Source organism: Geotrypetes seraphini, chromosome 11 (genome assembly GCF_902459505.1).
Source record: "Geotrypetes seraphini chromosome 11, aGeoSer1.1, whole genome shotgun sequence".
NCBI lineage: Eukaryota > Metazoa > Chordata > Amphibia > Gymnophiona > Dermophiidae > Geotrypetes > Geotrypetes seraphini.
In genome coordinates, this window is record NC_047094.1 from 8,904,169 (window position 1) to 8,928,823 (window position 24,655).

The 24,655-nt window shown below is 45.7% G+C and overlaps 1 protein-coding gene across 1 annotated transcript in view; it reads right to left on the reverse strand.

Annotated features, from left to right (window-relative positions):
• Positions 1-24,655, reverse strand: part of MYO15A (myosin XVA) — a 204,666-nt gene that overhangs the window by 132,039 nt on the left and 47,972 nt on the right. The window contains exons 11-19 of the mRNA XM_033914963.1: positions 21,142-21,303; positions 19,324-19,437; positions 17,226-17,284; positions 16,531-16,654; positions 13,805-13,900; positions 11,690-11,821; positions 8,576-8,701; positions 5,348-5,425; positions 558-712 (exon numbers count right to left, since the gene is read on the reverse strand). Of these exons, the coding sequence (XP_033770854.1) occupies positions 558-712; positions 5,348-5,425; positions 8,576-8,701; positions 11,690-11,821; positions 13,805-13,900; positions 16,531-16,654; positions 17,226-17,284; positions 19,324-19,437; positions 21,142-21,303 (1,046 nt within the window). The remainder of the gene's footprint in view (positions 1-557; positions 713-5,347; positions 5,426-8,575; positions 8,702-11,689; positions 11,822-13,804; positions 13,901-16,530; positions 16,655-17,225; positions 17,285-19,323; positions 19,438-21,141; positions 21,304-24,655) is intronic.

Genomic DNA, 24,655 nt, shown 5'->3' on the forward strand with positions numbered 1-24,655 from the left:
TCACTTTTTCCCTGTTTTTAGGGAAAAAAGTTCAGTTTACAGTAAAATGTGGAGGGTTACAACCCCCCAAACCCCCCATAACGCCGGCGCGATGTCTATTAAGTAAACTGGGGGGGTACCCCAACAAAACCCCCCGTCAGAGCCCCTAAAAACTGTAATTTAGAGTGGCGCGGCGGCACGCGCTTTTGTCTTTCGCGCCGTTGTCTATGAACCGCCACATCCCTTCTCCCGTACCTCTGTAACATTTCTGGCGTGAGCAGCAATCCCCCAAGCTGCTGTCGCGCCGGCATCGGCTCTTTCTCTGACCTCACTTCATAGGCGCGGGTCCAGGAAGTGACGTCAGGAGAAGCCGTCAGCTTGGGGGTTGCTGCTCACGCCAGGAACGTTACAGAGATTCGGGGGAAGGGAAACAGCGTGCACGCATGGCGGGGAAGGAGCAGGGGGCAGAGACAAGGACGGACGTTTGCACCCTCACTAAGACGGCACCCGGGGTGGGCCGCTCCCCCCTTACTAGGCCACCGCCCACCATAAACAGACACCCCGTCCTCCTCTCTCACCTCTCCATCTTCTCCACTAGCTCCAGAAGGGACTGCTGGAATTTTGCTGCCACAGTGGGTGGTTTGTACCGATGGGTCATGGTGCTGTTCTTGCCCATCACGGTCTTCTGCTGGGCAAGGTGCTGGGCATGGCTGAAGAAAAGGTCGGCCACCACCTAGGAAGAAAGAATTAGAAAGCGTTAAACACGGAAGCTGCGGACTCTCAGAGCTTATTTTGATATCTCTGCATTTAAGTCACTGGTCCAATTGTTGGTGTTAGGACACCTAGATTCTTGCTATATTGTCTATTTAGCGGGGGGTAAGGAAGACTATTTCCAGACTTCATGTTGTCCCCTCCATCCGAGAAACCTTCTATACGTCCCGTAAGTCCATCTTCTCAGTCTTTGGAACACTCTTCCTCTGCGTATAAAACAAGAGTCCTCTCTCCCTGTATTTAAGACCAAACTCAAAACGTTTCTCTTCGATGACGCCTACGATACCTAATCTAGGATCTCAGTTGCCCTCTCTGGCATAACTCTCTGCAGGTTTTTAAATCCAAACGCCTCCTTAGAGGCGAGCCAGCCTACCTTGTTCTACCCTCCCCTCTCCTAAATTTATATATATTTTTTTATATCAATGTATTTTTTTTTACCACCTCTTGTAATTACCTTCCCTATGATGTTAGTCTTAAGTCATGGAATCCTCCCTTCACTAAATTCAGTGATGGGTTTTTCTTTATCCCTGTTTTTTGGGGGTTTTTTTTACATTTGTTTTTAAATTCATTTTATTGATTGTATACCACCTAGATATCCTCTTTGATAGACAGTATATCAAGAAATTAATAAACTTGGACTCATAGAAAACACAGCGGTGAGATTAATTGATCACATGTCCCCTTTCTATCGTGAAGTGCATTGGCTACCCACAGAGGCCCGTGTTATTTTCAAGTTTGGTTCTCTCTATTGCAGAATTATAACGGGTCAGGCACCTTCCTCACCGTTGGACGTATTCACAGTCTCTAACCTAACACATTCTCGCAAAGCTCATGCTTTTTTCATTTACTCTTCGGTAAAAGGCTGTAAGTTGATGTTTGATCTGGAAACTGGAATGACAAGTGAGGTGATTAAATTTGCAGATGACACTAACCTGTTCAAAGTTGTTAAAACTCATGCGGATTGTGAAAAATTGCAGGCGGACCTTAGGAAACTAGAAGTCCAAATGGCATGTGGACAAATTTCTTTTTATCATTTATATTCTGCAATTCTACGTGGATTACAAATTATTATTCAGGTACTCAACTGTCCTGGTTGCTCCCACTCTATCTAATGTACCTGGGGCCATGGGGATTATGTGACTTGCCCAGGGTCGCAAGGACTGGTATGGGATTTGAACCCACAACTTAGGGTGCCGAGGCTGTAGCTCTAACCACTGTACCACACACTTCCACTCCCAAAGTGATGCACATTGGGAAGAATAATGCAAATCAAAGTTACCAGATGCTAGGGTTCACCTTAGCGGTCAGCTCCCAGAAAAAAGATCTAGGTGTCTTCATAGACAATACACTGAAATCCTCCACCCAATGTGTGGCAGCGGCCAAAACAGGATGCTTGGAATTCTTAGGAAAGCAACGGTTGGTAACTAAGACCAAGAATATTCTAATGCCTCTGTATCACTCAATGCATTCAATTCGGGTCGCTATAGGTCAAAAAAGATATAGAGGGGAATTTTCAATATGACGTCTATATCCGAGTTTAGACATTAAAAAAAAAAAAAAAAACACATCTAAAAATCCAGTAAGGAAAATGACCATTTTCAGAACAGAAAAAGCTCTACCTTTTTTATTTCTACAATGGCCGTTTCCTAGATGTGTTTTGAACCGACGGGGTCACAAGGAGCACGGTGTTGAACAACTAGAGCGTGGTTGTATAACTCCAAAAAGGCAGTCTACAAGTCCCAATCCCTTTCCCTGATGTCCTAATGCCTGGCAGAAACCCAAAGAGTAGCAACATTCCATCGCTGAGATTGTGATGTCATAATGCCTCATTCCACCAATAAGAGCCAACCTCATCAGTGATGTCACAATGGCTTCATTGTTCTATACTTGGCTCACTTCTGCTATTGTATCGGAGGAGAGTGTGGCGCGGTGGTTAGAGCTACAGCCTCAGCACCCTGAGGTTGTGGGTTCAAATCCTATTCTGCTCCCTATGACCCTGGGAAAGTCACTTAATCCTCCACTGCCCCAGGTACATTAGACAGATTGTGAGCCCACCGGAACAGACAGGGAAAATGCTTGAAGTTGCTGTATGTAAACCGCTTTGAGTGTGGTTGTAAAACTACAAAAAGGCAGAATCCAAGTCCCAATCCTTTTCCCTGATGTCATAATGCCTGGCAGAAACCCAAAGAGTCAACAAACAAGAGAAAAATCCAACAGGAACTGCAGCAAAACCAAGCAAAAAGCAAAAACCAAAGACAACTGCAGACTATGTACAAGATGCAGACAGTTTATTTCAAACTCTAATGGTATATACAACCTTATACCAACCGAGGGACCCTGAGGAAGGTTTGTTGTCCGAAACACGGACCGTGTCAGGTCCCTTGGTTGGTAATAAGGTTGTATATACCATTAGAGTTTGAAATAAACAGAAACCCAAAGAGTAGCAACATTCCAGAGCCGAGATTGTGATGTCATAATGCCTCATTCCACCGATGCCTAAGAGCCAACCTCATCAGTGATGTCACAATGGCTTCACTGTTCTATACTTGGCTCACTTCTGATATTGCATTGGAAGAGAATGTGGCGCGGTGGTTAGAGCTATAACCTCAGCACCCTGAGGTTGTGGGTTCAAATCCTCCACTGTGAGCCCACCAGGAAAGACAGGAAAAATGCTTGAGTACCCGATTTGGAACCAATTCTGAGCTCCTTCAGGAGAACAGGCTGAAACATCAAATAAATAAATAGATCTGTACTGGTGCTAAGTGCGTATGTTTCTGGTGTCCCTTTATAGAAGTGACAACCACAGTGTCTATTATGCTGATCAGTGCATGGCATTCGGGGGATCATTTTTCCACCAGGGTATTAACGTAGAACAAAATCTTTTCCAGAGAAAGGAAAATGGTAAAACCAGAGGACATAATTTGAGGTTGAGGGGTGGTAGATTCAGGGGCAATGTTAGGAAATTCTACTTTACGGAGAGGGTGGTGGATGCCTGGAATGCGCTCCCGAGAGAGGTGGTGGAGAGTAAAACTGTGACTGAGTTCAAAGAAGCGTGGGATGAACACAGAAGATTTAGAATCAGAAAATAAGATTAAATATTGAACTAGGCCAGTTACTGGGCAGACTTGTACGGTCTGTGTCTGTGTATGGCCGTTTGGTGGAGGATGGGCAGGGGAGGGCTTCAATGGCTGGGAGGGTGTAGATGGGCTGGAGTAAGTCTTAACAGAGATTTCGGCAGTTGGAACCCAAGCACAGTACCAGGTAAAGCTTTGGATTCTTGCCCAGAAATAGCTAAGAAGAAAAAATTTAAAAAATTTAAATTGAATCAGGTGGGGCAGACTGGATGGACCATTCGGGTCTTTATCTGCCGTCATCTACTATGTTACTATGTTACTAAGTTGTCGATATTTTAGGTAGTCTCTGTACAAGCTCACCAAGGGTATCATGTCCTCCCCAAGTCAGTGACAGTAACGTTGCACCGTGGGGGTTATTTTCAGGCACATTAATGCTGCCTCAGTCTGCTACAGAGTAATCCCAAAATACTATCTCTTCCGTCCTCTCTAGAGTATCCTCAGTTCCAAAGCAAAGACTCTCGAAGTATTTCCTCGTAGGAGGACTTCTATTTAAAAAAATTAGATCCGCGATGAGTCAGTCACTGTCCACGTTTTAATATTAAACTGAAGGTTCAGTTGAGTTGCAATGGAGTTGTAGGAAGGGTTCACTTGGCAGCACCTTCATATCTCCAGTACGGAAACAATGGCATTGGTTGCCCATTGAATACCGTATTGAGTACAAAATTTTGGAGAGTACTCTATGGGGAGGTACCACAGTATCTGATACAGGCCTTGAGAAAATATTTGCCAAACCGTGCATTGCGTTCACAAATGGTAATGAGATTGACTCTTGAATATGTTCATGATGAGCATTATAAAAAGACTTGGAGATCGGCAATCTTGGCAGCCGGCCCAAGACTATGGAATGGAACGAATGGGTCATTAAGATTATGTTCTGATTTCTTCTTTGTGGACTGTATTGTAACTATGAAATGGAAATATTTGCTTTCAGGATTTTATTTTAATTTCTTGTTCAAAGTTTTTTGCTTTGATGTAAAAGATGATAAATAAAATAATAATAATAAAAAAAGATTATGCTCTGACTTTGGATCATTAAAAAAAAACTGTTGAAAACATTTAAAAACTGTTGAAAACTCACCTATTTGTCAAACCTTTTTATAAGTGAGGAGATGTTGGTAGTTCTCTCACAAAGAGTAATTTAAAATGAAGCTTTGATATATTATTTTAAAATTAGTCTTACATGTAAAATTTTGTACTTTATGTATGTGAATTTGTGATCGGAATAGAAATTTTTAAAATAAATAAACAAATGATAACTCTGAATATAAATGAGCCGATTCGGTGTGGTGTGTTGTAATAGAGAAGTCTAACAATATCGAATATTGATCTTCTTTGGACGTTAACAGCTGCTCCAGCTGTTTCTTTCCTTCTCCCCATCACAGATAAGAGGAGACGGTTGCATTTTTCCCTCCCCCCCACCCCAGTTCAAATATCACTAGCATCTCCTTCCCATACCTGCTCACCTTGGTTTTGCTATTGACGAAAAGATCCAGCACCTCTTGACGAACTTGGTCATGATTTTTGTCCAAGAACTTGTGGACCTGCAAAAGGCAACGGGAAATGCATTCACTTACTATCACTCCTACCTATCAATTATATAGCGCTACTGGACATATGCAGCACTATACACTAAAGACGTACAAGACGGTCCATGTTCAACGGAGCTTACAATCTAATCAAGACAGACAAAGAGGACAAATAAGTCCTTATGGTGGCCATGATTCAAACTTATGGTGGGTTCTGAACAATTGAATAGGAGTTATGAATTAAAAGCAACCTCAACAGGGGGACTTTTGGTCTCAATTTGAATATTATTATTATTAGGTTCTTATATCCCGCCATACCCAAAGAGTTCTAGGCGGTTTACATCCGTTACATTAGGATCCGGTCTGAACCCGGATTTACAAAAATTTTGTCGGAATTGCAGGTAGCGTGGAAGGAGGCAAAGTAGTTTTAGCACAGGTTTATCATAGTTGGGTTAGAAGATAAAATGGAGGGAGTGGGAAACCAGAGGAGGGGGGGGAGAGGGAGGTGGGGGTGGGGGGGGGGTTGGAGTGTATGCGGGGAGTAAGGATTAAGGGTCTTGTTCGCGGAAGAGGTGTGTTTTGAGAAGTTTTCTGAAGTCTAGGTAGGTCGGGGCCTCTAGCATCATTTGGGCTAGCCAAGGGTTCAGCTTGGCCGCTTGGAAGGCGAAGGTTTTGTCGATGAATCTTTTGAGCTGGCATGATTTTATGGAGGGGAAGGTAAACAACTGGATTCTGCGGGATTTCTTGTTGGTGCAATACATGTTGAAATGTGGGGAGAGGTATTTTGGTGAGAGACCAAATACTGTCTTGTAACAGATGCAGGCGAACTGATAGGGCTTAATCAGGAAGTCTATTCCAGGTGTGGTGCAGCAAGATAAAAGGAACAAGTCTGGAGTTGGCCATGGAGGAGAAGGGTACAGAAAAGAGAGATTTACCCAATGAATGGAATTCTGAGGGATTTGTCTAGAGCAGGGGTGCCCACACTTTTTGGGCTTGCGAGCTACTTTTAAAATGACCAACTCAAAATGATCTACCAACAATAAAATTTTAAAAACATAAAGCACACTGTATGCAGAGAAAATGTTAACTATCATTTGTATTTGGGGGGGGGGGTTTCAGAGGTCAAGACAGATGGCTTTAAAATATGCAAAGTCACCTCAGTAACAACTATACAAAAATAGACAAATATACCCCCTTCCCTTTTACTAAACCGCGATAGCGGTTTTTAGCGTAGGGAGCTGCACTGAATGCCCCTCGTAGCTCTCGATGTTCATAGGCTCCCTGCGCTAAAAACCACTATCGTGGTTTAGTAAAAGGGAGCCATAGTGCAAAATATAGACGGCAGATATAAATTCTCAAAACAGACACATTTTGATCACTAAATTGAAAAAATCATTTTTCCTACCTTTTTGTCTGGTGGTTTCATGAGTCTCTGGTTGCACTTTCTTCTTCTGACTGTGCATCCAATATTTCTTCCCTTCTTTCAACCTTCTGTATGCTTCCTCTCCTCCAGACCTCATTCCCTCCACCAACTTTTTCTTCCTCTCTCCCTGCCCCCTCCCCTTTCTTTCTTTCTCCCTGCCCCCTTCTTTCTTTCTGTCTGTCTTTCTGTCTCCCTGTCCCCCTTTCTTTCTGTCTGTCTCCCTTCTTTCTTTCTATCTCCCTGCCCCCCTTTTTCTTTCTCCCTGCCCTCCCCCAAGCCACTGCCGCCGCCATCCGGGAACAGGTCCCCAAACCACCGCTGCCCCAAGCTCTCCCTGCTTCCTGATGCAGAAGTACCGGGCAGACCAGCCTTCACCCCCGACGTCAATTTTGACATTGGAGAAGAAGTTCCAGGCCAGCCAGGCAGCGATTGGCTGGCCCGGAACTTCCTCTCCGACATCAGAACTGATGTTGGGTGGGGAAGGCTGGTTTGCTCAGCGCTTCTGTGTCAGTAAGCAGGTAGAACGCAAAGGCAACGTGATCGATTCGTGTCGCCTTCGCGATCTTTTGGTCGATCGCAATTGACCTTTTGGGCACCCCTGGTCTAGATCTTACAAGAGTGGTGGCCACGTGATCCCCACCTGGATCTTCTGCCACTCTTTCCTTTTTTCCATCGCAGAAGCTCCTTATCTTGAAGTGGAGATCATTTCTACTAGATGCAACTAGATAACCCTTTTCCACACATAATGTACAATGACAGAGACTGGTGGCACCTTATAGACTAATTTATTAAAACGTGAGTTTTCGATAACATGAGTCCACTTCATCTGATGCAAACTCCGCTATCACAGATGCATCTGGCGAACTGAACTCTTGTCTGTGAACACGTCAAAAAAATATTTAAATAGGGTTACCACAGGATTCCAAAAAAAAGAGGACGGATTGAATTATTCGGGTTTTACGTCCATATCTCAATCCATCCTCCTTTTTCTGGAGCCATATGGTAACTCTTAAGTATAGAAGGCTTTAAAACCACTGACCACTGCAGCTGAATATCAGGGGCACAGAAACTAATACATTCAGCGAAGTATGAAATTATAATTACAGACTCTTAAACTTTGGTGAGGTTATTCAACTAACAGCGCCTTCATTTCAACTGAGTATGGAATAGTGCTGGCCGATTCAGGGGAAAAAAATTTCTGTTCAATTCAATTCTCCATCCTATCCTCCTGTGCAACAGCTTCCCATCCCTCCTATCTCCATGTACAGCATTTATTGACCAACACCTCCCCCCCCCCATCTGTGAAAAACCCTTCCCCCCCTCCCCGGTGAGGCATGACATACCTCCAGGGCCTCCTAAAGCAGCAGTGGTGGTAAGACGGCTAGCAGACACAGGCTCTGAACAGGCTTGTTTGTGGCCTGCCCTGCCAGGGCTTTCCTCTGCCACATCATCAGTGATGTCATCAGTGATGCTACAGAGGGAAGGTCCCGTTGGGGCAGACCACGAACAAGCCTGTTCAAAGCCTGTATCTGCTAGCCATCTACCCCCACTGTTGCTTTAGGAGGCCCTGGAAGTATGTCAGGCCTCACCGGGGTGGGGGGGGGATAAATCAATTTGAGTTGACTCACCGAAGTGAATCAATTCAAATTGGTGAATCGGGCAGCACTAACATGGAACCAGCAGGTCCACAGTGCTATATGGAGATCACCTTTGAATATTCTCACTCCAGCACCTATGAGTACCTGATAGGTGACTTTGCCCGCATAGTGCTTGATGGTGAATTCTGGGAGAGGCATCTTTGGCTTGGAGTATAATGCGTTGGATCCATGGTGGTAGTGACATTTCTGCAAGAAAGTGTGGTCTGTTGCCTATAAATATGAGAGAAGGAACTTTAATACATACATGGAGCAAGCGCAGTAGCTTGTAACCAGCCACCAAACATGTTCAGTGTGAATTGCTTTCAGGGCCAGATGAAATATCAGCCTTGAGTTCTCTCCAATCAATCTTCAGGTTCCAAGGCCTTTCCCTCAGATTTTTATAATTAAACAACCTCCACAACACCATCTCTCTCAGAACTATCTGTTAAAATTATTGCTCACCCTCCCCGCAATAAATAAAAGCATTGATGGTTTGTGGGGCCATCAGGAAAAAGATGCTAGAAAAGGGATGGTTAACAAGATTAAGAATGTTATAATGGCTCTGTATCGCTCCATGGTGCGACCTCACCTTGAGTATTGCGTTCAGTTCTGGTCTCCTTATCTCAAGAAAGATATAGCAGCACTAGAAAAGGTTCAAAGAAGAGCGACCAAGATGGTAAAGGGGATGGAACTCCTCTCGTATGAGGAAAGACTAAGACGGTTAGGGCTCTTCAGCTTGGAAAAGAGATGGCTGAGGGGAGAAAGGATTGAAGTCTACAAAATCCGGAGTGGAGTAGAACGGGTACAAGTGGATCGATTTTTCACTCTGTCAAAAATGACAAAGACTAGGGGACACTCGATGAAATTACAGGGAAATACTTTTAAAACCAATAGGAGGAAAAATGTCTTCACTCAGAGAATAGTTGAGCTCTGGAACTCATTGCCAGAGGATGTGGTAAGAGCAGTTAATGTCGCTGATTTTAAAAAAGGTTTGGACAAGTTCCTGGAGGAAAAGTTCATAAATTGCTGTTGAGACAGACTGCTTGCCCTGGATCGATGGCATAGAATGCTGCTACTATTTGGGTTTTTGCCAGGTACTTGTGACTTGGATTAGCCTCTGTGAAGATGGGATACGGGGCTAGATGGACCATTGGTCTGACCCAGTAAGGCTATTCTTATGTTCTTATGTTCTTTTACTTTGACTTCAGATGCTCTTTGTAGACCCCAGTAGATGCCACACTAGGTGACCTCCTAATGGTTAAGCTGGCCATTACTGTATATTATCATTAGCCCCTAGCATGTATCATGTTAGGATAAAGTCTTGTATCGTAAACATGTATAGATGTTACTTGAAGTGGTCCAGAGGAAGGCGACGAAAATGATAGGAGGTTTGTGCCAGAAGACTTATGAGGAGAGACTGGAAGCCCTGAGGAAAGGAGGGACAGGGGAGATAGGATTCAGACGTTCAAATACTTGAAAGGTATTAACGTAGAATAAAATCTTTTCCAGAGAAAGGAAAATGGTAAAACCAGAGGACATAATTTGAGGTGACACTAGAGCAATGTAAGGAAATTCTTCTTCACGGAGAAGGTGGTGGATGCCTGGAATAAGCTCCCGAGAGAGGTGGTGGAGAGGAAAACGGTGACGGAGTTAAAAAAAAGTGTGGGATGAACACAGATGATCTAGAATCAGAAAATAATATGAAATATTGAACTAAGGCCAGTACTGGGCAGACTTGCACGGTTTGTGTATGTTTATGGCCGTTTGGGGGAGGATGGGCTGGAGAGGGCTTCAATGGCTGGGAGGGTGTAGATGGACTGGAGTGAGCTTTGACGGAGACTTCAGTAGCACTGTACTGGGTAGAGCTTTGGATTCTTGCCCAGAAATAGCTAAGAAGAAAAAAAAATTTAAATTGAATCAGGTTGGGCAGACTGGATGGAGCATTCGGGTCTTTATCTGCCGTCATCTACTATGTTACTATGTTAAACCTGTAACACATTCTGAGCTCTTTGGGGACACCGGCTAGAAAACAAAATAAATACATACCGCTTTTATTTCACAACCCACTGAGTAAAAATAAAAATGTGCATCAGGGTAAGAAGAGAAAGTGAGTGGAAAGCTAAGGGATAAAAGACATTGGACAAAGCCTGAGTTTTATATAAAGTTTTTATATAAAGAAGTGTTTCTCAAGCCATTCCTGGAGATCCCTCAGCCAATCTGATCTTCCAGATATTCACAATGAATATATACAGTATAAAACCGATTTGCTTTCAGCGGAGGCAATTCATTGAGGATTTCCTGAAAACCAAACTGACTAGGGCAGTGTTCTTCAACGCATGGTCCGGGGGCCAGTGGCAGCTCCCGAAGTCCTCTGGGGCAACCCTCGTCAATCTGGCTGTTTTTCTGCTCCTCTTTGCCTCTCCACCCAAGCCCATGAAACAAAGAGGAAAGTGGATGGGAGGAAACATCACATGCTTGAAGGAGAAAGCAAGTCTCAGGAGATGACAATGTCTGCCTTCTTCAGCATACACGCAATAAAAAGTTTGAAGACACGCTGGTAGGGTAGATGTCATTGACACAGACTGGTCAGCAGTGTCACATGGTTGGTGGCTCTCCTTCCGCTCAGTTGGATCCAAAGTGGCTCCCGCTTAAAAATTAATGAAGACCACTGGACTAGGGGGTACTTCAGAATCAGCTTGAGAAACAACATTTTCTCCCACTCTTGAGAACTTCTCATCCACATAGAGTTATTCCTTAGTTTGTTTTTAGTTTCTAATCCACGACCCCTGAGGAAGACTGTATCGTCGAAACACGGACCATGTTGGGTCCATAGTTCCCAATAGTTTGGGTCCTAGATATTTTTATGTGGATTACTAAATTGTATTTTTAAATAAAGCTTTCATCTTGAACATCACCTTCTCCACAAGTTTTTTTTGTCCTTGTCAAACATCAATCTAAAACATGAATATGGAAGATGTTATCGATAGAGATGGATGAGAGAGGCTGAGAAACAGTTTGTCAAATGAGAGAAGGATCCCAGGATAGGGCACTTTGTGGAGAGAAGGCAGAAAAGAAACAGAGAGAATGACCAATAGGCAAGCAAAGGATGGGGAAAGAGTGAAGGAAGAGGAAGACCAATGAGCAAGTAATGGCGTTAGACAAAGGATGTGGAAGGAGTGAAGGAAGAAGATGGCTGAATGAGGTCTGAGGAGGCCTCACCTGAGGAAAGCAACTCTGGTCATCTAATATTCTTAAAATCCCGTGAGGCTTCTGAGATACGATGTCGATACAGGGCTGGTTGTCATTGAAGGTGATTTCTCTCCAGTCAATCTGTTCCCGGATGTATTCCTCCTGTAATAGAGCATACCTTCATAGGGTTACCATATGGCTCCAGAAAAAAAGAGGATGCATTGAGCCATCCAGGTTTTATTTCCATTGAAAGCAATGGATGCAAAGCCCAGATGTCTCAATCCATCCTCCTTTTTCTGGAGCCATACGCTTTACCTTCAGCAAGTAAATATTAATGGGTCTTGTGATTTCTGTGTACTCCATCCAGCATAGGAGATAAATCATATGACCTAACCAGACTGATGGTGTAGGGGCAGTGTTTGCACATTCTATAGGGAGCAAAATCTCAGCTGAGGATCATTTTACAAAAGCAAATACTGTAGTCTCTAACTTGTCTTCATAAAATACTACGGTTAAGTGACAGAGAACAGACACAAACATTTATATCATGCTTCTCAGCACATGTAAATGAATGCATGTAAATTTTGCCGGTATACGCATAACATAATGTATTTCATAATCAATGTGTGTATTTGTGAAATCCTGTGATTTGCCATAACAGCAAAGTACACACAGTTCAATCAATGCACAGAGATTTAAACTAGAGAATGACATGGTGACAAAATTGGTCACCGTTCCTGTCCCCATGGATAACCGCGGGGAAACCATCTCCATGTTATTCTTTAAGAAGAGAGGGAAGAATCAGAGTATGAATGGACACAGATACACTGACCCTCAAGCCTTGCATCAAAGAATGCTGGTGTAGAAGGACTGAGGTTGAGATAGACACTAAAGAACGACATGAGATGGTTTCCAGCCACTGACCCTCAAGCCTTGCATTGAAGAATGCTGATGTAGAAGGACTGAGGTTGAGATGGACACTAAAGAACGACATGGGATGGTTTCCCGTAGTTATTTGCGGGGACGGGAACAGTGATGGATTTTGTCACCGTGTCATTCTCTAATTTAAACCACATACATGCAAAACTGATGTCATAAAATTACCCGTTTTAGTAGAAAGTTAATACCGATGAGGAAATAGCAGATATAATTTTAAACGGATCTGTTAAAAGTTATACATGAACTCATTGGTGGCACTTGTGCGGTTCTTGCAGCTGTCCTGGTGCTGCCGCATCTCAGCCTACCTGACCATGTCAGCTTTCATTCCTTCTGGAAAAACTACAGCAACATGGTTGAAACATTGGTCAAGCTCAATCGGCCGTGGCACCATCAGGACAGCTGCAAGAACCACGACTCCAACTGCAGAAGCCTATGACCATGTGACGTATGTTTTTGTTTGTGGGGTTTTATGCTGCTGAAAAATAAACATTGAAATTTATATGACCTTGTTGATTAGACCTCAAGGACCATAGTCTCCCCAGCTCCATTCCAGCTCCAATGTCATGACCTTAGGTGATCTTTTGACTTTCTGAGCCCATCCCAGACTTTCTTGAAGTCTATCACATTTATCTATTTAGATTTCTATACCATCCTCCCCAAAGAGCTCAGAACGGATTACAGTTTGCATTCACAGTGTTACAATATAGGGTTTAAATCCATATAGAATTACTTACCGATGCTGGTGAAGGGTTGAGGGAGTGACTAGGCAAAAAGGTCAGTTTTTACAGCTTTTCTAAAGTTAAGAAGTCCTTTAAGGGCTCCGATAGGAGGAGGTAGGCTTTTCCCTCTCCTATGGAAGCCGTTTGATGCTGTGAAAAAAATATGTCCTGCTAAAGGGATTTGCTTTCTCCTCTTTACATCAGAAGGGTTTTGGATTTAATTCACGCCTTTTTCAGTAGTAGCTCAAGATGTTATATTCTAGGTTTTTCTCTATCCCTGGAGGGTTTTCTACAATCTAAGTTTGTACCTGAGGCAGCAGAGTGTTAAGTGACTTGCCCATGATTACAAGGAAGAAGAGTAAGGTTTGGACCTAGTTTCTCTGGCTCTCAGCCCATTGATGTGACCATTAGGCTAGTCCTCTACTGTTCCCCCGAGGGTGCCTGTGCTGTTGTTTGATCACTCTAGCCCCAATCACAACACACTTACCTGTTCTTCCTTAAAGACAATTTTATTGAAAAATGACTGGAGACACTCGTTTGCATAGTTGATACACAGCTGCTCAAAACTGTTGAAGCTGAGGTCCTATAATATGGGAGGAGATAAAAAATCTGATATGAAACTTATAATATGGGTGGGGGATAAAAACCTGATAAGAAACTTATAATATGGGAGGGGGATTAAAAGCTGGTAAGAAACTTGCTGAAGATCTGAAAAGTTGCTATAACTTTCACGTTGAAATAATTATTGATGGCTGCCAGTAGGGTAGGAGGCGCTCGGGCCAGTGGCACCTCCCTGTGTTCCTCCCCCCCCACACACACACACACCCTCCTCTCCATGCCCCCACTCCACACTTGCATTCTCCCTTCCCTCATACCGCTAAATCTTCATCAGCGCAAGTGGATTATCCAGCATGCTCCTTGCGCCAGCGTTGGATTTCCCTCTGATGTCACTTCCTGGCCCCATGACCCAGAAGTGATTCCGAGGAGAACCAGGCTGGTGCGAGCAACAGGCAGGAGAAGTTGCTCACGTTAGCGACGACCTACAGAGACCATTAAATCCCTAGGGGTGTCGGAACGATTACAGCTGCAGCAGCCTCGGCTCAGTTTGGCTCAGAAGGCAACTCAGTACAGAATCTCTGCTTCTGGTATTACTTCAAAAATCAGACGTGTGCTGGGTCAAGGTAAACAACTCTACTCCAATTTAATACGAGTTACTGTTTCTCAATCAGAATATCTTCCTATAGCGGCAAAGCATTCATCATCAAACTCAAAGAATCTACCTGTAACACTAGTGCATTAATCATTAACATTAAAGGACTATATAAACCAAACAGTTTTTCGCTCATGAATACTAGATGGTCAGTCATTCCATAATTGAGGACCTGCCACTTTAAACAAGGTTCTTCTATAAGCTTCCAAACGGTTCAACAGGAAAGAGGAAATCTCAGGCAGTACCTTATCTGCTGACCACAAGTTGACGCGATTGTAGAAGAAACCATGCAGTTTAGGGAGTTGGCATTTTTTAGCGCAGGGAGCTGTGCTGAATGCCCCGCGCTGCTCCTAACGCTCATAGGCTCCCTGCACTAAAAACCACTATTGCGGTATAGTAAAAGGGGGCCATAGTGCAAAATATAGACAGCAGATATAAATTCTCAAAACTGACACATTTCGATTACTAAATTGAAAATAAAATCATTTTTCCTACCTTTGTTGTCTGGTGATTTCAGAATCTCTGGTTGCACTTCCTTCTGACTGTGCATCCAATATTTCCTTCTGCCTCCTGCACACTTCCTTTCCCTTCCCCAACCAACATCTCTCTCTGTCCCTCTTCCTCTCTCCTCCACACCCATTGGCAACATGTCTCCCTCTCTCTCTCACTATCCATCTGTCTTGAGAAATCCAGGCATCTACGGCCGCATCCAACATTTTTCCCTCTCTCATCCCTTGGATCATGTGCAGCATTTTTCACCACTGCCTACCAGCCCCATGCCAATTTCTCCTTCTATCACCCCTCTCCAGCACAATGCCACATCTCTCCTTCCATCACTAAGTCCATCATTCCTCCCCCTTGCAACCCTTCAATCTGTCCCTCTGTTCCCTCTCCACCACCATATCCAATATTTCTCCCTCTCATCCTTCTCTCCCCCATGCATCTCTACCTCATTCCTCCCTCTCTCTCTCTGCCCAAATTTCCTCTTTCTTTCTTTCCCCATGTGCATCACCTCTTTTCCTCTCACTCACACATTCATGCTCAACAATTCTCCCTTTCTAATCCCTCCCTCCTATGTCCCAAGTTAATGCCCCCTTCCTCCCTCCCTTCTATGTCCCATATTCATGACCACTTCCTTCCTTTTCTGTGCCCCCTCCGTGCCTTCCATCCTTTGTCCCAAAACCGTGCCCCTCCCATGATCCAACGTGCTCCTCCCCCCTCCTTTCTCCCTTTGTCTCCTTGTTCGAGTCGCACTCGCTCCTTCTGCCTTCAGCACACTTGCTGCAGGCAGTGGTTCACACGCTGCACATGGATGACCCACAAGCCTTTTCTCTGACATCAGCTGTGATGCTGGAGAGGTTTCCAGGTTAGCTACATGCAACATGTGAACTGCTGCCTGCAACAAGTGCCGCTGAAGGCCAAAGGAATGAGTGCGGCTGGAATGAGGTAAGTGGGACCCACATACACACACACTGACTCAGAAGGCTTTCCTCTGACATCAGAGGGAAACTCTCTGGGTTGGCTTTGGTGGGCAGGAAGGAAGAATCCTCGGCAGCGACTTTGGCGTGCGGGTGGAAGCAGGAAGGAGGAATCTCCACCGGCAGCTTCGGCAGGCTGGTGGAGGGCAGGAAGGAGGGATCCCCGGTGGCGACTTTGGTGGGTGGGTGGAGAGCAGGAAGGAGGGATCCCCGGTGGTATATAGCGGGTGGGCAGGCAATATTCTCTGCGGCGGCCAATATCACGCACCCCCAACAAGCAGCTCGTGTACCCTCTGCATGTTGAGAAACACTGATGTATAGGACGCCAAGTCTCAGAAGCCACATAAAACTTGATATCCTGAAAATCTGACTGGCAAAGGGGTTCTCCAGGACCGAGTTAAGAAAGACTGGTATAGAGGAGGGGCATTTGTCTCTTAGCGGTTTACTAAGCTGTCAATCTGTAGAGGGCCGTGCAAGGGAGGATAGATCCTCAGCCCCTCAAGGTTTGCCGGGAACCTCCCTCACCTCAAAGCCATAGATGTCCAGTATTGCAATGGAGAAGGTGTCATGCTTGGGATAAACCAGTTTGTTAATCCTGTCCGTGAGCCACCTGAAGAGCAGGGAGTAGAGAATCTTGGCAATAGCGTCTCTGGAAGGGAAGAAACACGAAGCAATCAGGCAAGGGAGGCAGAGGTGGGGGAGAATGGCACAGAAGTACCTATGAGCTGCCTTACAGGGTCAGGCCAGTTTCCTGCTTCCTACAATGGCCAGTCCAGATCGCAGATACCTGGCAGTAGTAATATTCCACGCTACCAGTGGTGTAGATAGGGTGAGAGGTGCCCGGGGCAGTGGCACCCCTCCCCTGCCCTCTTTGCCCCCGCCCCACCTCCACACGCTCCTTCCCTGCCCTCTCCTGCCATGCGTGCTCGCCAATTTCTCTTCCCTTGTACCTCTGTAACGTTCCTAGGCATGGAATGTTCTACTCTTTGGCATTCCAGAATCTTACTACTCTTTGAGGATTCCACATGGAATGTTCTACTCTTTGGCATTCCGGAATCTTGCTTACTCTTGAGGTTCTGGAATGTTGCTACTCTTTGGGTTTTGGCCAGGTACTAGTGACCTGGATTGGCCAATGTGAGCATGGGCTATTGGGCCTGATGGACTGTTGGTCTGACCCAATGGGTTCTTTAAACCCATTCCACACTTTAGAGCTTGCTCACCTGGCATCCACAGCACTTTCCACAGACAATGGGGTGAAGATTTTCTCTCTCATGGTTTCCTGCAAGGAGAATAAAAAGAAGCAAGTGAGGTTCCGAAACAGCCTACGCTGAGACTCTGGCTTTTCTCATGGCTGGAGACTCATTTTCTCCTCACACCTTAGGCGTCCGGGGAGGGGTAATTTGTGTCGTTTTGCCACCCCCCAGTTATTTTGAAATTTTGCCGTTGATGCCTCGCACTGCTGCCAGAACTCCAACAGACTGTCCTATTAATTTTACCCCGTTGCTGCCCAGCAGTGCTTGGTTTAGAAGACCCAGGTTGGGAGTTGGCTCAAGTCTTTAGGTTTCTTCAATCACCGAAAAAGGGATCAGTGTAGTTCCAAATCATTACCTATAGAGAGCAGCTCTATAAACAGTTGCTTGCTTTTTGGTGATGGGAAGGCACATAATTGGTAGTTGGGTCTATTTATAAATTTACACGTTGTATGTGCACTATATATATATATGCTGGTCTCTATTGATTTTCATTATGTATGTTGCACTGTGGGAGGACGGGATATTCAATATTGTTCTCCCAGGGGAGCTCAGAACTGTTTACATGAATTTATTCAGGCACTCAAGCATTTTTCCCTGTCTGTCCTGGTGGGCTCACACTCTATCTAATGTACCTGGGGCAATGGGGGGATTAAGTGACTTTCCCAGGGTCACAAGGAGCAGTGTGAGTTTGAATCCACAACTAGAGAGTTGCATGGGGACAGAAATCCCACCCATCCCCACCCGTCCCCACCAGGATCCTCTCCGTCCCCACCCATCCCCACCAGGATCCTCTCCGTCCCCACCCATCCACGCCCGGATCCTCTCCATCCCCACCCGTCCCCACCAGGATCCTCTCCGTCCCCACCCGTCCCCGCCAGGATCCTCTCCGTCCCCACCCGTCCCCGCCAGGATCCTCTCCGTCCCCACCCATCCCCGCCGGGATCCTCTCCGTCCCCACCCTTCCCCGCCGGGATCCTCTCCGTCCCCACCCGTCCCCACCAGGATCCTCTCCGTCCCCACCCGTCCCCGCCAGGATCCTCTCCGTTCCCACCCGTCCCCGCCGGGATCCTCTCCGTCCCCACCCTTCCCCACCAGGATCCTCTCCGTCCCCACCCATCCCCGCAAGGAATTACCTCCATCCCCACCCATCCCCATAAAAAGCAGCAATTACTTCTGACAGGATCATCAATTCCACAGTTTCTTTTGTATTTGCGCTGCTGTTTTCCTTGTGGAATCTCTTTGGTGGAACCCTTTTTTTGTTTTCTGTTCAGGTAATTAACTTATAAACCCCCTCTTTTAGTAAGGCTGACGTGTCCATTATATTATATGGACGAACCCTGCTTCCAAAGCCTTCCATCCCCGTGGGAGTCCCGTGGGCCAGAGGGGGGGTCCCCGTGGGAGTCCCGTGGGCCAGAGGGGGGTCCCCGTGGGAGTCCCATGGGTTAGGGGGGCTTCCTGCGGGACCCCCGCGGGATTCCCGCGATCCCCGTTCCCGTGCAGACCTCTACCCACAACTCAGGGTGCCGAAGCTGTAGCTTTAACCACTGCACCACACTCTCCTCCAATGCAATATCAGAAGTGAGCCAAGTACAGAACAGTGAAGCCATTGTTGAGCAGGCAGGGAATGGTGCCCCAAAATCATGTGACCTTGACAGTGTGGGTCTTTATCTGCCCTCAGACACAAAGGAGTGGAAAAGTCCAAAATAGACTGGTGAACTCAAAATATTCCACAAAATCCTTTATTTCTTCAATACAACATACATCAACTCGACATGTACATGTTTCGGCCTGAATTGCCTGCCTCAGGAGTCTCACAGGTCTGTGTAGGAATCAAAAAGTCGCATCCAATGACCACTTCAAAATCACACGATTCACGCTGTAAAAAACGCCCTCACTTGTACATGTCGAGTCGATGTATGCTGTATTGAAGAAATAAAGGATTTTGTGGAATATTTTGAGTTCACCAGTCTATTTTGGACTTTTCCACTCCTTCGCGTCTGAGTGTAGTGATTGTGGATTTGACTCTCCTGTGTTTCTCTATCTGCCGTCATCTATGGGGACTTACTGTCACTTTGTATGTGATTGCTTTCTGGAGCCCCTCTGGGGAGATCTGCAGGAGTTCAGATATCACACGGATTTCTCCTGCACCGACCACTGAAGCCACTTCCTGGGAGTCTGTCTGTAAAGGAGAAGGAGAAAAAAATCCCATCCTTTCAGGTACAAGAAGTGTCTTTATCAAATGCTAAATACACCCTAGTAAAAGAATTGACTTTTGGGAGGGGAGGGCTGCTGTGAGTTCCCGTAGTCTCTCGAGACTACGACGGGAACTCCCTACAGCTATTTCCTAATGGCGATCTGTACGGGGCAGGAGCGTAGGAAGATCGCTCCTGCCCCGAAAGCCTGCTAGACCACCAGGTAAGGCCGGGATGCCGGGGGGAAGACTTAACGATGGTTTTTTTTTTTCTTTTTTCCCCCTCCCCAAAAAATCGCAAATATGTGAAATCGCGGTTACTGAAACCGCAAATGGGGAGGGGGAAGTGTATTCTCATTCTTTGTTATAAGGAAGATATAAACAATGGGTCTGATACTGGGCCTGCTCCCGGGGTTATGACACCCCTCCCCTGCCCTCTTCTCCACCCCTCCACCTCCAAGCGCTCCTTCCCTGCCCCCTCCTGCTACGCACACCCCACTTCCCTTCCCCCGTACCTCTGTAACATTCCTGGCACGAGCAGCAACCCGCAATCTGCTGTCGTACCAGCATCGGCTTGGAAGGGAACGACACTGCCAGCTTTATATCAGCACTAATCAGGCATTTTCAACAGCGATAAGCGGTTAAAAGCCGCCAAAAATTACTTGTTAACCCAGGGTTACCAGACGTCCAGGAAAACACGGCTGTGTCCTCTTTGTAGAGGACTGTCCAGGTGTCCGGAGGGATTTCCAAAACCCTGCATTTGTCCGGGTTTTGGAAGTCCCCGAGCGCGGGGCCACGTCTGGAGGGCCTTTGCGCATGTGTGCACTTCGACGCAATGACATCATACACACACGCGCATGTGCTTGATGTCATTACATCGACGTCCGCCCTCGAACAAAAGGCCCTCCAGACGCGGCCTCGAGCTCAGAGAGTTTTCAGGTAGGAGCAGGGCTGGGGCAGAACAGGGCAAGAGCTGGAAGAGGAATGGGGTAGGGCTGGGGGAAGAATGAGGAGGGGTCAGGTGACCTCTTTTTTAAAAAAGGAAATCTGGCCACCCTCGGTCAGCCACCAAAACATGAATTAACTGGTCGACAGCTGCTCCAGGCCAGTTAACCCACACTGAATATTGGCTAGTCAAGCTATACCGTAACGTCTAACCAGATTGTAGGTCTTGTGGCCTTTACTTACACTGCAGTGTAGCCAGGACTGAAGTTTGGTGGGGCCTGAAGTTAGGGTTACCGGATGTCCAGGGAAATTTGGACATGTCCTTTTGAGGACATGTCCGGGGGTCCGGATGGCTTTTCAAAACTTGGCACTTTGGCCGAGTTTTGAAAAGCTAAGTAAAGCTTCCCGACAAAATCACGTCGGGAAGGAGCATCCGCGCATGACATCACTGTATCGCATGCGTGGATGCCGTCTGTGGGCGGGGCAGAACTGGGTGGTCTTGGGGGCGTGGTCATGGGTCCTACCTGAGGTTAACACCTGGCAATTCCTGTTTGTTGCTCGTTGGCCTGTTTTGCTGCCTCAGTTTGGGTTGGGAGTGACCAAAGGCTCACCCAGGCCAACTTGCGCCTGCCTTCCTGCCACCAGCTCTGCCCACTTCCCCTTCCTGTCCCTGTGATAACGGATCCCTTTACCATCCCTGTACATCCAGCTGATACATTTTCCCCATCTCTTCCCAGCAGTGGGTACCTCATATTTCTCAAAGTAGATATTGCCCAGGTGGAGGACAGAAGACAGGATTCGGAAGATGCTGTTCTGGTCCTCAGCGCTGAAGTTCAAGATCTCCATCGCACTCTGCAGCCGCCGGAAATCCTCTGCGTCACTCTTCCCAGGAATATCACAGTTTCCTCCCTAGGCCAGGAGTGGAAAAAGCATGCATTGTTGCTGGCTTGTAGTGTGGTTAGTGGCAGATGCTGGAGATATGGCGATATGCAGTGCGTACGAAGTCCAGCATCTCCCCTCCCCCTCTCTGTCCCGCGCTCATTCTCTGTCAATTCTCCTGGACTTCTTTACCTTGCCTGAAGCATCTCCATGGACACTCCTGAGTTTATCTATGTAAAAGTCAGAATGGGTTGACCTTCCTTCCCTATTTGGCAAACTGCCACTAAGCACCCATACTGGGACAGACTGAAAGTCCAACAAGCCCAGTATCCTGGTTTCCTGCAGTGGCCAAGCCAGGTCTCAAGTACCTGGCAGAAACCCAAAGAGTAGCAACATTCCAGAGCTGAGATTATTATGTCATAATGCCTCATCCCACCAATGTCTTAGAGCCAACCTCCTCAGTGATGTCACATTGGCTCAATTGTCCTATACTTGGCTCACATAAGAGCTGCCATACAGGGACAGACCGCACGGCTATCAAGCCCAGTATCCTGTTCCTAACAGTGGCCAACCCAGGTCCCAAGTACCTGGCAGAAACCCAAAGAGCAGCAACATTCCAGAGCTGAGATTGTGATGTCATAATGCCTCATTCCACCAATGCCTATGAGCCAACCTCCTCAGTGATGTCACATTGGCTCAATTGTCCTATACTTGGCTCACATAAGAACATAAGGGTTGCCACACTGGGACTGACTGAAGGTCCATCAAGCCCAGTATCTTGGTTTCCTACAGGGGCCAACCCATGTCACAAATACCTGGCAAGATCCCAAAATAGTAAAACAGATTTTATGCTGCTTATCCTAGGAATAAGCAGTGGATTTCTCCAAGTTCATCTTAATAATGGCTGATGGACTTTTAGGAAATTATTCAAACCTTTTTAAACTCTGCTCCTTTGTTAAATGTCTTGAGACAAATCCTCTCTCTTCTAATAATATTCAAGCTTCTTTCTGGGCTTACAGCTGACTGAGAAGTTGGGCTCGGATCTGGCACCACACACCTTCGTTCACATAATCTGAAGGTTATTTCCTCCTACAATCACACACTGAGTTACTAAGAATTTCTCCCCTTAGTAGCTGTGAACACTCCGGGTCATATCTCCAGCCCCAACCAACTCAGGAAGCCATTATTGAGATGGTTTGGGGAAATCCACTGCTTATTCCTAGGATAAGCAGCATGTAATCTGTTTTGCTACTTGGGACCTAGCTAGGAACTTGGGACCTGGGTTGGTCACTGTTGGAAATAGGATAGTGGGCTTGATGGACCTTCAGTCTGTCCCTGTAGGACCAATTCTTATGTTCTTAAGACTTGAGATGGAAACTGAACCCACATCTCCAAGCACTGCTATTTGGTTACCATGCTGACTCCTTGTAGACCTCTTTTGTTACTCTTTCCTACCCCTGTGTTCACTGCCCACAAAACTCAGATGTCCCTCCCCCTCACACACACATTTTCAGTTTTCCATAGAGATGATCGATCCATTAGTCTCCTTATGAAACCTCCATGACCCGATTTTCCAACATCTTTTTTTCTATGTGTTTTTTTTTTTTCCTCATTGGACTAGTAGTTCTTTGGGGAAAGGTAGTCATTCATTTGTTTTGCATGTGATGTGTGACTTATATTGTTTACTCCTGACATCCTGCCTACAAGTATGTTAGGATATTGCATTGATGGCTGCTCTGTAACTATATAAAAACAAAATCATTCTTAAAAGGTCTTGTTATAACAAGAGGTTTGTGTGGTTGGTTTAAGGTTATTAGGAGACCTTGGAAAACTTGGAAGAAGGAAGAAATCAAATCTTGTGAAAAATGTAATACACATTCTCATAATTCAGCTGGAAATTTTTAAAGTCATTTTGGAGATATTTATAAAGCATCTTCTGCATGAGCAGGTGGAAAATGTTCGCTGTTAGAGTTGTATAGCATATTCATGCACAAAACCTAGGCCCACTGAGAGATAGCCCCTACATTTGCACCATCTGTGCCAAGGCCTTCCATGCACCCGCCTCACAAAACATACAAATTTGTATGAGTGCATTTAGAAGATAGTTCTAGGGTTTTGTTTTATAATGGAACATGTGGTAAACATAAAATTGGGGTTTTTTTCAAAACATTTTTAGGCATATGTTACAAAATTACACACACACAAACATTCATAATTATATTCATTAGTGAATTTGGCAAAGTTTATGCCTGCAAATCTTCTAATACACTATGACTAGGGAAGACATCTTGCCCTGTGGGGAAAGAGTTAACTTAAATCAGCTAAAGCTCTAACAAATGAAATATGGGTTTTCAGCCCTGGAGGAAGGTTGTTAGAGCAAGTTAGACTTTGGCTAGGAGGTTACAGCAAGTTCCGCTGCAGTTAGGGGAGATGTTGTCCTCTCCTATGGAGAAGGATCCCATTAGAACAGATTCAGCTATAACTAGGAGAGACATTGTACTCTTCTGTAGAGAAGGATCAGGTTAAAGTAGGTTCAACTATGGCTTGGGGAGATGTTGTCCTCTCCTGTGGAGAAGGATCAGGCTAGAGCAGGTTCAGCTATAACTGGAGAAGATGCTGTCTTTTCCAAGATGTTGTCCTCTCCTGTGGAGAAGGATTAGGTTACAGCAAGTTCTGCTGTAGTTAGGGGAGATGTTGTCCTCTCCTATGGAGAAAGATCACATTAGAACAGGTTCAGATATGATGTTGTCCTCCTCTATAGAGAAGGATCAGGTTAGAGCTAGGAGAGATGTTGTCTTCTCCAAGATGTTGTCCTGTCCTGTGGAGAAGGGTTAGGTTACAGCATGTTAGCCCAAGGCTAGGAGATATGTTATTCTCTCTTGTAGAGAAGGATCAAGTTACAACAGCTATGGCTTGGGGAGATGTTGTCCCCTCCTGTGAGAAGGATCAGGTTAGAGCAGGCTCGGATATAGCTGGAAAAGATGTTGTCTTCTCCAAGATGTTATCCTGTCCTGTGGAGAAGGATTAGGTTGAAGCAAGTGCCGCTGTGGCTTGGGGAGATGTTGTCCTCTCCTGTAGAGAAGGATAAGGTTAGAGCAGGTTTGGATAATGCTAAGAGAGATGTCTTCTCCAAGATATTGTCCTGTCCTGTCTAGGAGGATTAGGTTATAGCAAGCTCTGCTGTGGCTAAAGGAGATGTCCTATCCTGTGGAAACATATTAGTTATTCTCATATGAAGATCCAAAATGGGAAGGATGATGTTTTGTTCTGCTGGGAAGGATTGCATTAGAGACGGTTAGATTAGATGTTTGTAAAGAACTTAAGAACTTAAGAATAGTCTTACTGGGGTCAGACCGATGGTCCATCAAGCCTAGTAGTCCGT